Source organism: Ascoidea rubescens (assembly GCF_001661345.1).
Source record: "Ascoidea rubescens DSM 1968 unplaced genomic scaffold ASCRUscaffold_1, whole genome shotgun sequence".
Lineage (NCBI taxonomy): Eukaryota > Fungi > Ascomycota > Saccharomycetes > Ascoideales > Ascoideaceae > Ascoidea > Ascoidea rubescens.
The window spans coordinates 3,223,347-3,240,893 of record NW_017962913.1 but is presented as its reverse complement, the minus strand read 5'-3'; the positions used below and the strand labels follow the sequence as shown (position 1 = coordinate 3,240,893).

At 35.0% G+C, this 17,547-nt stretch overlaps 4 protein-coding genes across 4 annotated transcripts; 2 read left to right on the top strand and 2 right to left on the bottom strand.

The window, feature by feature from the left end:
* Positions 1-1,536: 1,536 nt before the first annotated feature.
* On the bottom strand, positions 1,537-3,030 carry ASCRUDRAFT_68497 (uncharacterized protein; the record flags this gene model as incomplete). The annotated part of the gene is made up of 1 exon (XM_020191536.1): positions 1,537-3,030. One exon carries the CDS (start codon positions 3,028-3,030, stop codon positions 1,537-1,539), a length of 1,494 nt encoding a protein of 497 aa, XP_020050836.1.
* Positions 3,031-3,269: 239 nt separating this feature from the next.
* ASCRUDRAFT_26056 (HECT-type E3 ubiquitin-protein ligase) lies at positions 3,270-3,821 on the bottom strand (the record flags this gene model as incomplete). The annotated part of the gene is made up of 1 exon (XM_020189928.2): positions 3,270-3,821. A coding segment is annotated over one exon (552 nt), but the record flags the coding sequence as incomplete, so codon positions are not given.
* Positions 3,822-7,574: 3,753 nt separating this feature from the next.
* On the top strand, positions 7,575-11,677 carry ASCRUDRAFT_74133 (glycosyltransferase family 20 protein). Its single transcript, XM_020192572.1, has 2 exons — positions 7,575-7,911; positions 8,012-11,677. The coding sequence occupies exons 1-2, from the start codon at positions 7,889-7,891 to the stop codon at positions 11,463-11,465; spliced, it is 3,477 nt and encodes a 1,158-aa protein (XP_020050834.1). The 5' UTR covers positions 7,575-7,888; the 3' UTR covers positions 11,466-11,677.
* Positions 11,678-12,041: 364 nt separating this feature from the next.
* On the top strand, positions 12,042-17,438 carry ASCRUDRAFT_74132 (glycosyltransferase family 8 protein; the record flags this gene model as incomplete). Its single annotated transcript, XM_020192571.1, has 1 exon — positions 12,042-17,438. A coding segment is annotated over exon 1 (5,036 nt), but the record flags the coding sequence as incomplete, so codon positions are not given.
* Between the last annotated feature and the right edge of the window lie 109 nt (positions 17,439-17,547).

Genomic DNA, 17,547 nt, shown 5'->3' with positions numbered 1-17,547 from the left:
TGTTTTTTTCTTGGTTTTCTAGTCTTTCCTTCACTCTCGCTCCCCACTTTCATTTTCCTTTTCAAATATAATAGACCTATTACTTTCAACCCTTTTAATCTTGTTTATTCTTTGTATCTAGGTAAATCAAATGTTTTTTTTTTCCTCATCCCATAGAAAGCCTTTAATCGCTTTAGAAAACAACAATTTAAACATAAAGCTACCAGTTTTTGCAGCTATTCAATTGGCTGAAAACTAATCATAAATAATAAATGAAAACAGGTACTATCTACTAACTTGGATCTAAAGTTTAAAATCTTTAATATTTTCAAACAAAAAATACTTTTACATGTCTCAAGAAACGATTTAAGTAGATTTAGTTTCTTCCAATCACTATATTCTTTTAAAAATGTCAATTTCAATTTTCAAAACAAACATTGAATCAATTATCTTTAAAATTAATTAAATTGTGATAATTGTGAAACCAAGTTAAAATAAACCTTTACCTTTTTGTAAAATCATTAAAAGCAAGTAGAAAATGATAATTAAATGTATAAAGTAATTGATATTGATTATAAAGAATCTTGTTAAAAAAATTGTTTAATATCTTTCAAATATAAATAGTCAATTTGATATTTTTATTTCTCAATAGATAGCACCATTGTTTTTACTGATAAAGGGTGTGTTTCAATCTTCTATTATAATATGAAAATCTTCTGATTGTTTCTTTTTGAATACACTTTTTAATACTTTCAATTACACTTCTGTTATCAAATTAAATTAAATTCAAGATATTAGAGCACTTGAAGAAGCGGAAAATTTAAAACTTGATCTAGCAACAATTTTAAGAAATTTAACATCACTAGTGAGATCGACAATGAAAGATGATAAGAATAGCAAAATTAATAAGTATAATCAATTTAAGAATTTGAGGTTTTGAATTTATCAAGAAATAAGATTGAAAATTAATTTGCATTTCAATGAATATTTACCAGATTTGAGATATCTCAAAAGCAAAAGCGATCAGGATGTACTGTTGAGCGAGAAAAACAAGAAAAGAAAATGACAAAAAAAGCAGCAAAAAGTAGATAAGTCGGCTTTCAGTTTATAAGAGATAAGCCATTGAGTAATTGGAAATATATATCGACATACATAAAGATAAATTAAGATAAAATAAGAGATAAAGAGTCTTTGGTTTAGATTATAAAAAATTTGGTAATTTTGAAAGACGTAATGTGATAAACCTTTATGAACAGTATCAATATATGATATTTGATTATTTTCAGTTGATCTGAGTTGTAAAGACCTGTGTTTTATAGGATATTTATTTATATAAGATGAATAAATGTTTATTATAAATTGCGTTGGAAGATGAACGAAAAAAAGATTTATAATGATAAGAAATGACAATGCTTTGAAGGAAAAAAAAGAGGGAAGTTTATAGAGAAGGTGAAAGATGAAAACGTTAGTAATTGAGAAAGAAATTAAGATGAATTGAACCAAAAAAGAGAAATGAAAACCAAATAAAAAACCGAAAGTGGAGTAAGAGAAAACAAGCTACACAAATTTATCAATAAAGTCATTTAAAGATTCAAGATACTTGTCAGTTCTGATTGTAAGCTCTTCGTTATATTCGTAGAGTTTTTTTTTTCTTGAAGAATCATTGGAAGAGTAAGGTTTGTTGTTGTTGTTGTCGTTTGAGAGGGATGAGAGGTGATTCAGTAATTCTACAGGAGAATTGATCAAGCTAAAGGATTCAAAGATGACGTTTTTCAAAAGATTTAAATTTTCAATATCAGTTGTTTTGTTTTTGTTTTTGTTTGAAATATTCTTATTGTTGAAATTTGAGTTGATTATTGCGGAATCAATAATATTTATGAATTTCAAATTTAGATTTTTCAAGTCATTATCCTTTTTTCTCAATTTTTGTTTGCCGATTTCGATTTCTTTGAATTTGATAAATTTGCCTTGAATTTTGTTTGATATTTTTTTCAATTCTTTGATATCGTTGTTTAGGATAATTAAATTTTTTGAGTTTTCATCAAATAATTGGTTTATTTCTCTTTTTAAGATTAGTTCATTTTCGTTTTGAGTTTGCGTTTGCGTTTGCGTTTGATCTTGGTTTTGAGTATTGAAATTGAAATTGAAATCAAAATCGTTTATATCTTTTAGTAGTATTTCAATATCTTTATCTATTATATAATTATTATCGATGAAATCATTTGAACCAGTTGTATCAATTGAGTTTGAATTATTTGAAGAGAAAACGGAAGTTAAAGTATCTTGCGATTTATTTTTGAACTGATAATTTTTATTATTCATAACAGTGTTGTTTTGACGATTTATTTGATTATGATTATGATTATGATTATGAGTATGAGTATGAGTATGATTATAGCCTCTATGTAATTCGCAGTCTAATGAGGATGAGCTGGTGTCTGAGCAGAACTGATCAGATTGAACACAACAGCTACAGCAATTATTCAACTTTGAATGGATGTGTAGAGAAAACGATCTTTTGTTATCCAATTGTTTTGGCCGGCTAGCAAAATTCGGGTTCGAGTCTTTCGTTTGCTTTGGGCCAGGATTTGTATTGGCGCTTGAGTTATTTGAGTTATTTGGGCTCTTTAAACTGGTGAAGTGTTTGGATTTCCTTGAGTTTCTTGAGTTTCTTGAGTTTCTGGAAGATGTTGATGTTTTAGGAGTAGTCGTTGGAAGGGTCTCTAGCGAGGTCTCGGAAGAAGTCTTGGAGGGTCCTGAGGTGCCTGAGGTGCCTGAAGTGCCTGAGGAGTATTTGCTGCGTATGAGCTTCCTGGAGTGTGATCGTTGGCGAGGTGAGCAGCAGAAGGAGGAGGGGCTCACGACGTCTGGGGGCGAGGAACAAGTGAGCTTGGTGGTGAGTCGCAAGTTGGGAGGGCCTTGCTGGGTCAGATTGCTGTTGTCGCTGGAGGCAGCTGGAGAAGCAACAGAAGCAGCTGGAGAAGCAGTAGAAGCAGCAGGGGAAGGACGCCTGAACGAAGCTGACAAGCGACGAAGTTTGGAGGCAAGCATGGTGGTGAAGCTGGAGAACTAAGCTCTAGTGCTGGAGCTGCCTTGTTCCTTCTGCTTTGAGAAGTGGCTGCTGTTGCAAAGCTGACTCCATCGCCAGTAGCTCCTCGTTGCGCTGCTGTTAGAGAATACTCTGTGCTACGTCTACGTCTGTTTGTTATTGCTCGTCTTTCTCCTGCCTGTTTCGCCTGCCTTTTCTTGACGTGATCTATCGTGTATTGCTCTATCTCGCCTACGCTGTTCTACGACAAGTTGAAGCCCGAATTGGAATTGATTGCAAACAACAACTTTTCCCTCAACACTCTTTTGTTTCTGTAGTTGGGCAACTTCAACAAATTCACACACGTCGAAGCTGTGGGCAATCTGCTTACATCACTTCCCCCAAATCCTATTCCAAACTTCGGGTTCAACTCTTGAAATCCCAACAATGGGGCTCGTGGAACACTCGTCACAAACTTGATGAATCTCGATCGCTCCTCCTCTGAGAACTCTTCCAACACTTCCCATAACGCCAAAATCGTCGGATCGCTGTCATGGTACCAGCTCAACTTGATGTTCTTTTTCAAATCTTCCAAGTCAATTCTGGTCCCACCTCCCGATATCAACATTTGCAACTCGTATGCGTTAAATATATTCAACCATCTTTGTGGGATCATCGAATACAATCCCTTTAAAAAATAGTGCAATTGTGGTCCAATGCAAACATTCAATTTAAAATTAGACAACTGTGCAATATATTGAATTTTGTTCATTCCATTTAGTGCAACTTCTGATCCATTGTTTATCAATTCAACATTTATCAACTCTTCTTTTTCTTTTCCTTCCTTTTGTTCATCTTCATCATAGAAAATTTTTTCATTGATACTGAATGTAAATCCCATTTCCTCAATCTGCTTGTCCGTCATTCTCAATAAATTGTTCAACCCATTATATAAATCAAAATCCAATGTTTTCAAATCATTAAAAGACGGTTTCAACAATTTGTTGTTGGAATTCATTTTATTTAGAAAAAACGGTGCAAAATTTAAATCAACTAATATATTTTGATATAAACATTTTCCAACAAGTTTACCTAAAAATTCAATTTCTTGGAGATTTTTAGCTGCATTTCTCACAATTTTATTGTTATTCTTATCATTTTTATTACCGCCCTTGTACTTTAATTTCAAGTAAATATTGGGATTGGGATATAGCTGATGATATTTGCTGTCCAAAAACAATTTGTTTTCCTTCTTAAATCCTTCTTTAATGACACTGATTAAAAACTCTTTTGTCAAACCTCCTCCATCGACTCCAACTTCTTCTTGTCCAAATTCATCCAAAAATTTAATTGATAATGGCGCTTTGAAATTACTAATCCCATAGAATTGTTCAAACGCATCCTTCAATAAATGGTCCCGACGAAGTGTTGCCTCGACAATATTAACTCGAACAAACTCGCCAGTAATTGGATTAAACTGTGTATTGACCCGATCATAATTGTTTCGCTCTTGATCTAAACTTATAAGCATCTGTAAAATACGCGCTCTATCTGCAAATGGTATAAAATACGGGAAATACTTGAAAACTGTCATAGTGCCTTGAGCTGATGAAGTTTTTAGTTTTGAATGTAATTTAGAATTAAATTCAAATTCAAAATTGTAGTTATAATGAAAATTGGCAAGATTTGAAAAATCAATTTTAGTATTATTACCATTATTATTATTATTATTATTATCTTTTTCTTTATTTTTCTTCAGAGTCTTTTCATTAATAATAAACTTTAAAATATGATTAAACTCATTTAAAATGTTATCGCCATCTGTATCTATGTTTTCATCTTCATTCTTAATAGATTCGTCAATAGCATTATCGATCAAAATCAAGGGAATTTTTCTATTGGGATTCTCAGTTATAACAATATCATTATCAAAAATAGTCTTCAAACTATCTTTTGCAAAATTATTTTCCTCCTTTTTTTTTTGATCAACAGTATCCATTTTATTAGTCTTATTCAAAACATTATTATAGTCATGTTTTTCTTCGTCTTCATCTTCGTCTTCATTATCATCATCATCTTCTTCTTCTTCTTCTTCTTCTTCTTCATTTTCCATTGATTTTAAGTCATTTTCATAGTATAACTCTTCTATTTGAGCAATAAAACAAGAAAGATGAGACAATTTATCTACGGAGTGTTCGTCATCTGGCTTAATTGTCCAAAACCCCTGTTCAAGAAAGAATAGTCTTGAATCTAAAAGATAAATTTGATTTAGGACTTTTCTTGAAGCGTGTTTTAGAATGATAAAATTTGAAAGAAAAATATGAGAATCGGTATCATAGTGTATGTATTCTGATATATTAAAAGTACCTATTTTAGGCTGATACATGTTATACATGATAAATTCATTTGAAAATTCACTTTTAGTCAGTAAAGAAGATTTCCTATATATGGAAAAGGGTAGATTATGAAAAGGGGTTTCATCTTTTGATTGGATAATTTTTAAGAAAAATTGAATAATTAATGATTCGTTCCATGCTAATAGTAGACAGAATCTCCTTAAAAACTTCGAAAAAGATTTGAATTGCTGTAAGGGTAGAAAGAATTTATAATTTGAGGTTGTGTTGTTTGAGTAGTTTTGATTTAGAATATCAACATCAGTTGAAACATTTAGAGAAAAGGATAAAATCTCTAAGAAAAATAGTAAGTCACTGAAGAAAAATTTATAAAATTTTTCTTTTTTATTGTCTATATTTGGTAAGAAAATAGATAAAAAATCAAAATTGTCGGAAGAGTTTACGTCTTCTTCGGAAAGAGATAGAATTTCGTTGATGATGTGATGGGATATGCCATTTTTATTGAAATATGTGAGATAGTTGTTGAAAAAATTGGAAATGTTTAGGTGAATTAGGATTTCGTTTTTATGAGAGGGAAAGATTCTAAAGAGATTTGAATAAAAATGAGAAATTCGGTCAACTGGTAAAGATGAATTGAGTAAGAGGGAGCAGAATTTTTTGGAGTAAAAAAATTTCAAATTTTTCAAAGAGGTGTTTAAATGTAATTTTTGAAAGATAAAGTTGTTGTTTTCGGCATTTGGAGGTGCTGGGGAATTTTTAAAGGACAATTGGCAATTTAAAGATTGGATGATGGAAGAGGAAATATTGAATAAAAGATCAATAGGAAATGTTGAATCTAGTGATTTTATGAATAGAAAATTAGATAGAAATAGTAGTTTGTTGTAATTTGAGTTTGAATTGGATAATAAGCCGGAAGATTTTAAAATTAGGGGATTTATTTGATCAAAGGAGGAGGAATAGTTGCTTTGGATGAAATTTGGGATAGTTTGAATAGAATTTTGAAAAGAGGTGTTGTTGGATGAGACGTGATGTAAAAGATTTGATTCATAATTTGATTTTAGAGCAGAAAAAATGGATTTGAAATTGAAGGTTGATAAGAGGTTTATTAAATGGGATGAATCGTAAAAGGATAGGTGGAGAAAAAGATTGAATAGGGTAGATACATTGTATTTATCTCGATGTATTGTTTGGGGGTTGATGTTGATGTGTAGCAAGTATTGAAATAGAGATTTGGCTGAATTGGATAGAGCGTTTATAATGGAGCTATCTTCTGTTGGGACGAGATTATGGAAAAGTAGAAACAGGGCCAAGTATATGTAATCAAATAAAACCCGCTGAAAATGGAGATTGGTGTTATTAGATTCAGAGAAATAGTTGTGATAGGATTTTAGAGTGGCAAGTGCCTTGGATATTGTGAGGGCTAGGGAGCTGAAAGTTTTGTCTTTCTGGGTGGGAGAATCGAAATTGAGAGAATTGAGGTTCGATTGAATGTGATTCCTTAGGATATGAATTGCATTTGAAGTATCGTTTAAAGAGCCAGTGACAATGTTTGAAACCAAGATCTGGTTATTAAAACAGTTGAAATAGGTGATCAATTGTTTGATGTCGGAGCAGGACGTGTCACGGCTGCTAGCAATGAATTGGTTAAATAGCTTTCTTCTGATGTTTTTGATGAAAATGTAAGAGCCTATGTAAATGTTCAAGCGATAAAGAGAGTTTGATTTCTTCTTTTGGAGAGTCCTCTGTTTTCGGAGCAAGTTGTTCTTCTGCAAAATGGTGGATGCAGAGTTGGAGCTCCTGGAGCCCCCAAGATTGATGACTCTCGTTTTCCTGTAGTCGCCATTGAATATCTGCATTGTGTGGAACAGAAAAGTCTGGTGAAAGAGAGAACCAAAAACGAGTTGCCTCCAGAGCTTCTTACGAACGAATATATGGGTACTGAGGCAAGAGCTGCCACCGGGACGGATCTCGCACACGTGCTCTCGGCTTTGATCGCGGAGATCTGGATGTAACCGAGCTGAGACGTCTCCGCGAAGAGCGCCCACGTGGGCCCACGGACGGATGCAGGGCGCGTGCGAAATCTTCACGGCAGAGCGGCGCGTTGCAGAGCCTCCCGGCGAGCGAAGGGCTGCAGCTGATTTGACGGCAGAGCAGCTCCAGCAGCTGGGAAAGCGTCAGCAGAGAGAGGGTTCTTTGCTGCCATTTGTCGCTGGGCTCCAATCGAATTGATCTGGTTCAGGCTCCAGTCCAATTGTCGTCCACATTTCCTGATCCAATCTCGTTGATCTAATCCTACTCTGCTGTGTTTGCGGTCCAGCTTTGCTTTGCTTTTGCTTTTCTCATCCTTTGTCATCGCTCTGCTCTATATAAACCATTGCTTTTCTCTTCTGTTCTTCTTCATTTCTTACCACATCTCTTGTCCCAACATCCTCTCAATTGTCCCCAGCACCACGCACCACAATCAGCTGCACTTTCCGGCTGTCCCCTCCCCCCCAGAATCGTTCCTTAACTGTCCAATTCCTCTCCAATGACTGTCTTTGTCGCTACTCTGTATGTATTTCTTTCTATAGCAACGCCAGCCAAATCCTCCTCTTCAATCAGTACGCAAGACTAACCACCACCTCTTATCATATTTTGTCTCGTTTTACAGTTTTCTTCCATACACTGTCGAGTTCCAAATTGAATCTCCAAAGCTGTTCAATGTCAATTTGGCCTCTCCCCTACCTTCCTCTCAGTCCTCATCATCCTCCAATTCGAAAGCTTCCGATGCCACTATTAATCGCAATCTACAAAACTTAAAATTGGTTAATAACGAAAACATAGATACCATAACTGACAAAAGAAACAAAAACACCATTGCCGATGTTTCCAAGATCCGCAATCCAAACTCCGCCCAGTTGAATTCCTCTTTGCTCGCTTCTGCTCCAATTAACAATGTCAACATCAAATCAAATCAATTCAACAAATTCACTAAAAAAAATGCTCCCGACAATAGCTTAGAGAAAACAACCTTAGAATTCCAAAGAATTCCTCTAAAGAGATCTCAAACTGCTCCAATTAACCCAACTTTGAACTCTGCGGAAAATTTCTTCATCAACAACATCAAAAACACCATCATTGAAAACCCTGAAAACTTGCTAAAACAATCCTCTTCCTCAACCACCTTGTCGGATTTAATCTTGGCCGAATCAGAATCCTCAATCATTCAAACTTCAGATCAAATTCCTTACAACTTGAATCGTTCCTCCTCAAATCTAAACCTATACATTCAACCAAAATCAAGATACAACTCCCTAAAGAATTCCTCTTCAAACATTGTCGATTTATCCTATCTTCAAAAGGCAATCAATTCTACAAATGATCTAGTCAAACTAAACAGAAAACCCTTATTGAAAAAGGCTTTTACCTCCAATGAAAACCCAAACGCCCACCAAAACTTGGTTAAAGTAGACTCATACTCCAGCATTACCTCCCTCTCAACTGACTCTTTAAAAGAATTGGAGAAAACACAATTGAAAATTCAAAAAAATTTCGACAACAACTTGATCAACATTGAAAATAAAAACAACGCTCTAAATTTCGCTCCCTTCGGTGGTCTATCTCATCCCCAAGTTCAAAACCTCCTACTAAACCAATCACAATCTCAATTGCAAGCTCAATCTCAAAATATCTTTGAAAATGCTCCCTGGTCAATCATTGACTACAAAAAGGGCAATGGTGGTTTGAGAAACGCTGTCAATTCTTATTTCTTGGATCAAAACCCCAATTCCTCATTTAAATGGGTCGGAACAGTTGGCATGCCAACTGATGAATTGCTAGACAAAACTAAATCCAAAATCCAAAAATCCCTTATTCAAAACTTCAACTCAATCCCTGTTTTCCCTGATGACTACACCTTCCAAGGTCACTACAAAAACTTTTGTAAACAAATCTTGTGGCCAACTTTTCACTACCAAGTCCCTGATAATCCAAGATCAAAAGCCTTTGAAGATCACTCGTGGGAATACTATAAATCTCTAAATCAATTATTCGCTGACCAAATCATCGATAACTACGGTCATGGTGACATCATCTGGGTTCATGACTACCATCTCTTATTATTGCCCCAAATGATTAGAGAAAAATTGCCCTATGCCAAAATCGGCTTTTTCCTCCATGCTTCTTTTCCTTCTTCCGAAGTATTCAGATGTTTAGGCCAAAGAAAAAACTTGCTATTGGGTATACTAGGAGCAAATTGCATAACTTTCCAAACAAGCGAATATGCCCTACATTTCTTGCAAACTTGCAACAGAATTCTATTGGCTGACTTTTCAAATGACGGATTTTTAAGATATGACGGCAAAATCATCGAAGTCAACTACTCTTCCGTTGGAATTGATATCAACAAATTAAAAATACAACTAAAAGACGAAAATGTCATACAATGGAGGAAACTAATTAAAGAAAAATGGTTAAATAAAAAATTAATTGTCGGTAGAGACAAATTTGACCGAATCAGGGGTGTTAAACAAAAATTATTAGCTTATGAAAAATTCTTGAAAGAAAATCCCAACTACATTGACGAAGCAGTTCTAATTCAAATCTGTCTAAAATCATCGGCTTATGACAAAGATCTAGAGATTGAAGTGATGCAAATCGTTGATAGAATTAATTCTTTAACCACAAATATATCAATCTCTCAGCCAGTGGTTTTCCTACATCAAGATATTGACTTTCAACAGTATTTAGCATTGATCTCTGAAGCAGATACATTTATTGTATCAACAATGAGAGAAGGAATGAATTTAACATGCCATGAATTCATTGTTGCAAGCAAGGAAAAAAAATCACCTTTAATATTGTCTGAATTCACTGGATCGGCTGAAATATTTAAAAAGGGAGCAATCTTGATTAACCCATGGGACATTGAAAATCTATCAAACAGTTTCTATAAGGCGTTGCACCTTGAAGAAGAAGAAAAAGTCAAAAGCTGGGAAATATTGGACGATATTTTAGAAAAACAAGACTGCAATACCTGGGTTCAAGAATGTATTGAGTCGATTGAATTGTCATGGGAAAAACAAGAAGAAAGAAGAGTCACCAATATGATGTCATTGAACTCTACAAGTTTTTTCAACAAGTATCTAGAAATTGAGAACAATAAGGACAACAATTTTGGCGACAAAAGAGTAATTATACTAAATCTCGAGACATCGTCAAACACATCCAGCATTGTCAACAAAACCTTAAGGAACACACTTCCAGTTGAGACTCAAAGAACGTTAAAGGTGCTATCCGATTTGACATCTGATGCTAGAAATGTTGTATTTGTGATGAGTTATAACATGAGATCTGATTTAGACTTGATGTACCGTAGAGTTTCAAACTTGGGGTTGATTGCAGAAAATGGAGCATATGTGAAGTTGCCAAATTCAACAAGCTGGGTGTCAATTGTAGACGAGAAAGAATTGAATTGGATGGACTCGGTGACTGAAGTTATTAGGTCGATGATTGAAAGACTACCAGGGTCGTATCTTGAGTTGGAAGAGTGCACATTAAGGTTCCACACAGAAAAAGTGGAGGATACTGAGAGAGCGATGTCGACCATCAGTGACTGTATAACACACGTCAACGACTTATTCAGCAAAGATGGTGTTCACGCAACTCTGGTGAAGTACATTGTTGTGATCCAACAGGGCGACTTGGCTCTAAAGGCAATATCATTTATCATGGACTCGCTACAAAAGGGAGAATTGGAGTTGGGAAACAAGTACAGATTGATGCCAGCATCGAATTCCCCATCAGTGAGATCTTCGCCAATTGCGCAGCCAGACGTGGAAATATATCCAAACAACGGGAACAACACCTTGGAACAGAATCTCTTGAACTTGAACTACTTGACCAAAAAGTTGAACTCAGGGAAAATTGAATTATTGATGCTAGCCGCAGGGTCCAACTCGTTAATAGAACCCATCTTCGAGTATGGCAACGAACTCTACAAGGAAAAGAAGATCAACGACGTTTTCACGGTTTCCATTGGGCAGAGCAGCGGGACCAGTGCCATTGCCAGCGTCGAAGGTGTGAATGAGTTGCTTTCCATCTTGTCAAAGGTCAGCACACTATAAACAGGACTAGACACACGTATGCTTGATTTCCTATTTACATATCTGCTTATTTAAACACTTGCCTATTTACATATTCATCTATATACATACACACATACACATATACGCCGATTATCCACCAATCATCCCTGGCACCATTCCAACACCCAACACCAACATCTTACACCCAGTCGGGGCACCAGAGATAAGCCCGATAAGGATGCCGCCGCTGGATGCAGGAAAACGCGGTGATGCACAGAGGCGTGCGGTCCTGAGAACGCGCGCAGGCGAACAGGCCCGGTGTCAGCGGTTTGGCCGTGCGACGCTTTGTTTCTTTTTCCAAGTTGTTTTGTTTCTTTGTCTGCGTTCCTAAGGCATCTCGAAACGAGCGCACAACGGCACGCTTTGGGCAGCAGACAGGGCGCACAAAGGGGGGAGGTGGCGCGCGGAGGACAGCTCAAACAGCCGGCCACGAACAGACCCCCTCGGGGGCCAGCGCCGCCAGGGCCTGTTCGCGCTAGGGCTGGAATATAAAAGAAATAGGCATAGATAGAGACCCACCAGAAAAAGAAACATATATTCTCCTTTCTGCTCTCCCACCAATTGGCCAGTTTCTGCTTCACGCTCTGAGACTGCTTTATTCTTTGCCAGTTGCACCTCTCAGCTCTGGTTCCTGCTCCAGCTTTCCACACCTAAATCCTGCTTCTCTATCTGCCAGTTTGCCTGGATACTGCTAGCTATTGCTGCTTCTATTATATCTGCTTGTCTGTTCTCCAACAATGGCCTCCCAAACACAATTGCCTAATGCCTATGTTACTCTCCTATATTCATCAGACTATCTATCTGGGGCATTGAATTTAGTCAACTCTCTCAGAAAAACTAACTCTATTCTTGGGAAATATGTTTGCTTGGTTCCTCATGACCATTTCAATTACTTTAACCCTTTTCAATTTAATCTATTGAAGAAGAACTTTGATTACTTGATTCCAATTGACATACTCTCAACTCCTAATTCCAACTTGAATGAATTAATCCACTCGCTAAAGAGATTCGATCTAGTTTACACTCTTTCTAAAATCCATGTTTTCAACCTATTTGATCGATTCAACACTATAATCTATCTCGATTCAGATGTCTTGGTCCTAAACAATTTAGATCACCTATTTCAATACTCAGCCAATCTAAACCAATCCCACAACCAAATTATTGCCTCCCCTGATTCTGGTTGGCCTGATATCTTCAACTCTGGCTTTTTGGTTTTGAAACCTTCTCCAACCATCTTCAACCAATTGATAAATATCTACTACAACTCAATCAAAGAAAACTCAAAATTATCCTTCGATGGTGCTGACCAAGGCCTATTGAACGAATTCTTCAACCCCATCGGTAACTTCAACACTGCCTTGGAAAGAGACTGGTTCAAATTATCTTTTCTCTACAACGTAACTCCCAACGCAAACTACGAATACAATCCGGCCTTTGTAAGATTTTTTAATCAAATCAATTCAATCCATTTCATCGGCAACAATAAACCATGGAATACTCCTCCATCCACTATCAACGACCAACCCAATTCCGATAATGAAAATCTAAACCAAAAATTAATCAACAAATGGTGGGATCTTTGGTTCCAAGTCTATCCCAACAATTCTTCTGCAAATAACCTAATTAACCAAAATTGTTTCAATCCCTACATCAGCAACTCCATTATCAACAAAAATGTCAACAACACCATTGATATTGCTATCAATGCAAATACTGCTATCATTACTAATGTCGATAATGGAAATCAACAATACACTCCTCAAATAGACACTCAACTCTTAACTACAAGCGAATTGTTACAAAATGTTTCTACTTTTATCCACAAAGATTCCCCATCTCAACCATCATTTGATGTTTCAAAAGATCATCTAAAAGATGATCTAACTGACAACTCAAATGATGATTCAAACGATAATCCATCCTTATTTTCTAAACCATTTATAGAGCCCAATATCACCGCTCCTCCATCTCCTCCATCTCCTCCAAAGAGAAACTACAAAAATGATCAGGTAATCATCCAATTATTACTAAACCCTGATACCTACAAATCTTTCAAAACCGTTGATCCTGTTCAAAAACCAACACCGATAAAAGATCTCAAAAAATCCTTTCAAAAATATCAAGTTAACGAATGGGATGAATCAACAATCAAAGATCCCAATTACGGAAAACCCGCTTTTATTCCTTCTCGAGATAACTCCTCTCATAATATTGGTATCATTAAAAACTACTATCTCCAGCTTAAAAAACAACAACAACAGGAAATACGCGATAGACAAATAAGAGAGGAAAATGAAAGAAAAAAATGGTTGGAAAATGAAAGAATTGCAAAAGAAAACTGGCTAAAAAACGAGCAAATAGCCAAAGATGAATGGCTCAGAAATGAACAACTAGCTAAACAAAAAGAAAACGCTACAATTACCAAACAACAATTGTTGAAAAACGAACAACTAGCAAAAGATGAATGGTTAAGAAATGAAAAATTAGCAAAAAAAATTCAAATTAAAAATGAAAATGAAAATGAAAGAATTGCTAAAGAAGAATGGTTGAAAAATGAAAAAATAGCAAAGGATAAAGAAAATCAAAGAATTTCCAGAGATGAGTGGTTACGAAACGAAAAACTAGCTCAAGACCGAGAAAATCGAAGAATTGCCGAAGAAAACTGGCTAAGAAACGAGCAACAAGCTAAAGACAGAGAAAATGAAAGAATCGCTAGAGAAAAATGGCTAAGAGATGAGCAACGGGCTAAAGATGAATGGTTGAAAAATGAAAAACTAGCTAAACAAAAAGAAAATGACAGAATTGCCAAAGAAGAATGGTTGAGAAATGAAAAGTTAGCTAAAGATGAATGGCTAAGAAATGAAGAATTAGCCAAATATAATTTTCTAGACCCTAATAAAATTGACACCAACGAGGACACAAAAACTATAAATTACCAAATTGAAAACAAGCCATTTATAGAAAAATTTGAAGATAAAAAACCAGGTTGTTTTCAAACTCAGAAATTTGATTCAAAAATTCCAGATTTTCTATCCATGAATATATTAAAAGAGTCTATAGCAAAAGAAGAATGGTTGAGAAAAGAAAAAGAAGCCAAGGAACAGTGGCTTGAAAATGAAAGATTAGCTCGCGAAGAGTGGATTCGAAAAGAAAATGAATATAAAGAAAAACAACAATGTTTTTCCAAACAAAGAGCGTTGAGAATTAAACAAGAAGCTATTCAAACTGAAAGAAGAAGGAAAGAAGAAGAAGAATGGTTAGGAAATAAAAAAAAAGCTGACGCTCTAAAAGAAGAAGAAGAAAAACAAATACAGATTGAAAAAAATAATTTGGAATTACAAAAACAGACTATAAAACAAAGAGAAAGGGCTCATCAACTTTTAAAGGAAAAGGAAGAAGCCGAATGGTTAGAAAATGAAAGAAAAGCAAAGGAAGAGTGGTTGAGTAAAGAAAAACTTGCAAGAGAAGCTTGGCTTCAAGCAGAAAGAGAGGAAAATGAAAGAAAAAAATGGCTAGATGCCGAAAGAAAATCCAGAGAAATATGGCTTGCACAAAAGGAAAAAGATGAAAGGGATTGGCTTGAAAATGAACGTAAAACAAGAGAAGAATGGTTAATAAGAACTGCTAGAGAAGAAGAACAATGGTTGAAAAATGAAAAAAAAGCCAAAGAAGAATGGTTAGAAAGGGAAAGAAAACAACGCGAAATACAGAAACAATTGGAAAAAGAAAGATATTTGAGAGAAGAAACACAAAGAAAAGAACAAGAAAGGAAAGATAGAGAATTAGCTGAGTGGTTAGAAAATGAAAGAAAAGCAAAGGAAGAATGGCTAAAAGGTGAAAGAAGGTTTGCTGGGGTTCAACGTTTATTAGCAAAACAAAGGATTTTACTCGAAAAAAAATCAATTAAGAGCAAAATTTCAGAAATTTCAGCCGATTTGAAAACAAATGATCGCAATATCAAAAAGACTACTGCCGAAGAAGATTTTAATAAAACAGGGACAGAGAAAGCTATTCCTGAGAAACAGTTAAGTTCTATTTCCACTGAAGAAGTAATTGAAGAAACCGATGCTTTTTCTAAAACAACAAAGAAAGACACAGAAATTAAAACCGATAAAGATTTTCCCACAAAAGAGAAAAATTTTAAAACTTTTAACATAGAAATCAAAGATTTTGTGGATGATAATGATTTTGCAGATGACAAGGATGTTTTGGCTGAAAAAGATGTTATAGAAGACAGAGATGATATAGTAAAGAACAAGCATACAGTTTCCCCGAAAAGTGAGTCATCAGATCAAGAAGAAAAAAATAGATCTATTTCAACAGAGTCCTCCAAAAGCAGCCCAGATGATATTTCTGAGTCAAATTTAGATAAAAATCTTGTTTCAACTTCCAAAAACGAAGAAAATAAAGTAAATACTAGCACTGTTGATGTTGCGACTGAAGAAACAAATGAGTTAGACAAAGAGGATACTAAAGGAAAAATTGGTGAAACTAGGAAAAAAGATGGTGAATTGCCCAGGATTTTTCCTTGGGAATTGCAAAAGAATTTACCAAAACCATCGCGTGTATTTCATGATTTTTCTTCTTCATCAAACAATTCAGATTCAGATTCAGATTCAAATTCAGATTCAGATGCAGATGCAGATGTAGATGCAAATGCAGTTATCTCTTCAAGTGCAGACATTCCAATACAAGATGAATCAATGTTTAAAAACAAAGATATTAGTAACATTGATCTGGAGTTTGATGTAACTATTCATCCTTGGGCTAAAAGCAAAAAGTTTCTTAAAATCGTTAGTTCAACTTCTACTAAAAACAAGATTGAAAACCTGCCTGTTCCCAATTCCAGTCTTCCTTCTCCTAGAAGTGAGGACGTAGCTGAAAAAAGCAGTATACTAACAATGACTAATTCTCCTGAATTTCTCGATGAAATGCTGATTACGCTGAGCAAAAGTTTTCTCAATTTAGTAACTGATTTTGGCGATAATGAAGAAACGGATTCTGATTTTTCGATTGATGAAAATCAAGATTTGGACAACAGCAAAGAAACTGATGAAAATGAATCTTTCAATATTGAAGCAAATCACATTGAAACTGATGGCTCAAGATTAGATAAACTTGGTGTTGATACTCTTGAAACGGAAAATCAAGTTCAAAAAAAGGAGATCCTGCTGAAAGATGATTCTATTAATCAAAAATCTCCTCAAAATGTTTTAAATAGTTTATCAAAATACAATTTTGAAAATTCCGAGCAAGACGATTGGGACCCTAATCAGCAACTTGAGAATTTAATTAAACACTCAGTTGAAGTTCTCATTGAAAAATCTAATGTTCAAGATGCTGAAAAGGACAAATCTGTTGAATTAAATTATGATGTTTTTCCTGGCCATTCAGAAGATTTTGGATTTGAGAGTAGTGAAAATATGATTTTACTTGAAGAAAATAAAAAATTAGAAAATGATAATAATAATTCTAGTGCAAGTAAAAAGAAAACTGAAAAAGAGGACGATGAGTTTAATGTTGTCACAGAGGAGGAAGATAGTAAAGAAAAATTAGGAAAATTTAAAAGAAACGAAAGTTTCAAGCAATTTTTAAAATACAATTTTGAAAACAATTTAAACGATCAGTGGAACCCTGAAGAACAATTGGATAAATTGACAAAAGAAAAAGAGACAGTGAATAGTTATGTTGAGTCTGCAGATTGGACAGATAAAAACGATGATGAAAATGATTTTATATATTTCAAATCTACAAAAAAAAGCTCAGATAAAAGCAGGAAAATTGATTTATCAAAAAACATTAGTTCAAACAGCGACCTAACAGCAGGAACATCATTGACCATTCCACTAAGTTTGACAAAATGGATACAAAGTGAGTCAATCACCAAAACTCCGGTACCTGAGCCAGCTGTTGAAACTAAAGAACCAGAGCCAGTCGAAACCAAAGAACCTGAACCAGTTGTCGAAACTAAAGAACCTGAACCAGTTGTCGAAACTAAAGAACCAGAGCCAGTCGAAACTAAGGAAGTTGAACCAGTAGTTGAAACTAAAGAACCTGA

Excerpts from the sequence above, each read along its gene's own strand:
- ASCRUDRAFT_74133 (XM_020192572.1), top strand. The coding sequence starts at position 7,889 with ATGACTGTCTTTGTCGCTACTCT. Across the intron at positions 7,912-8,011 it reads ACTGTCTTTGTCGCTACTCT|TTTTCTTCCATACACTGTCG; the intron begins GTATGTATTTCT and ends CTCGTTTTACAG.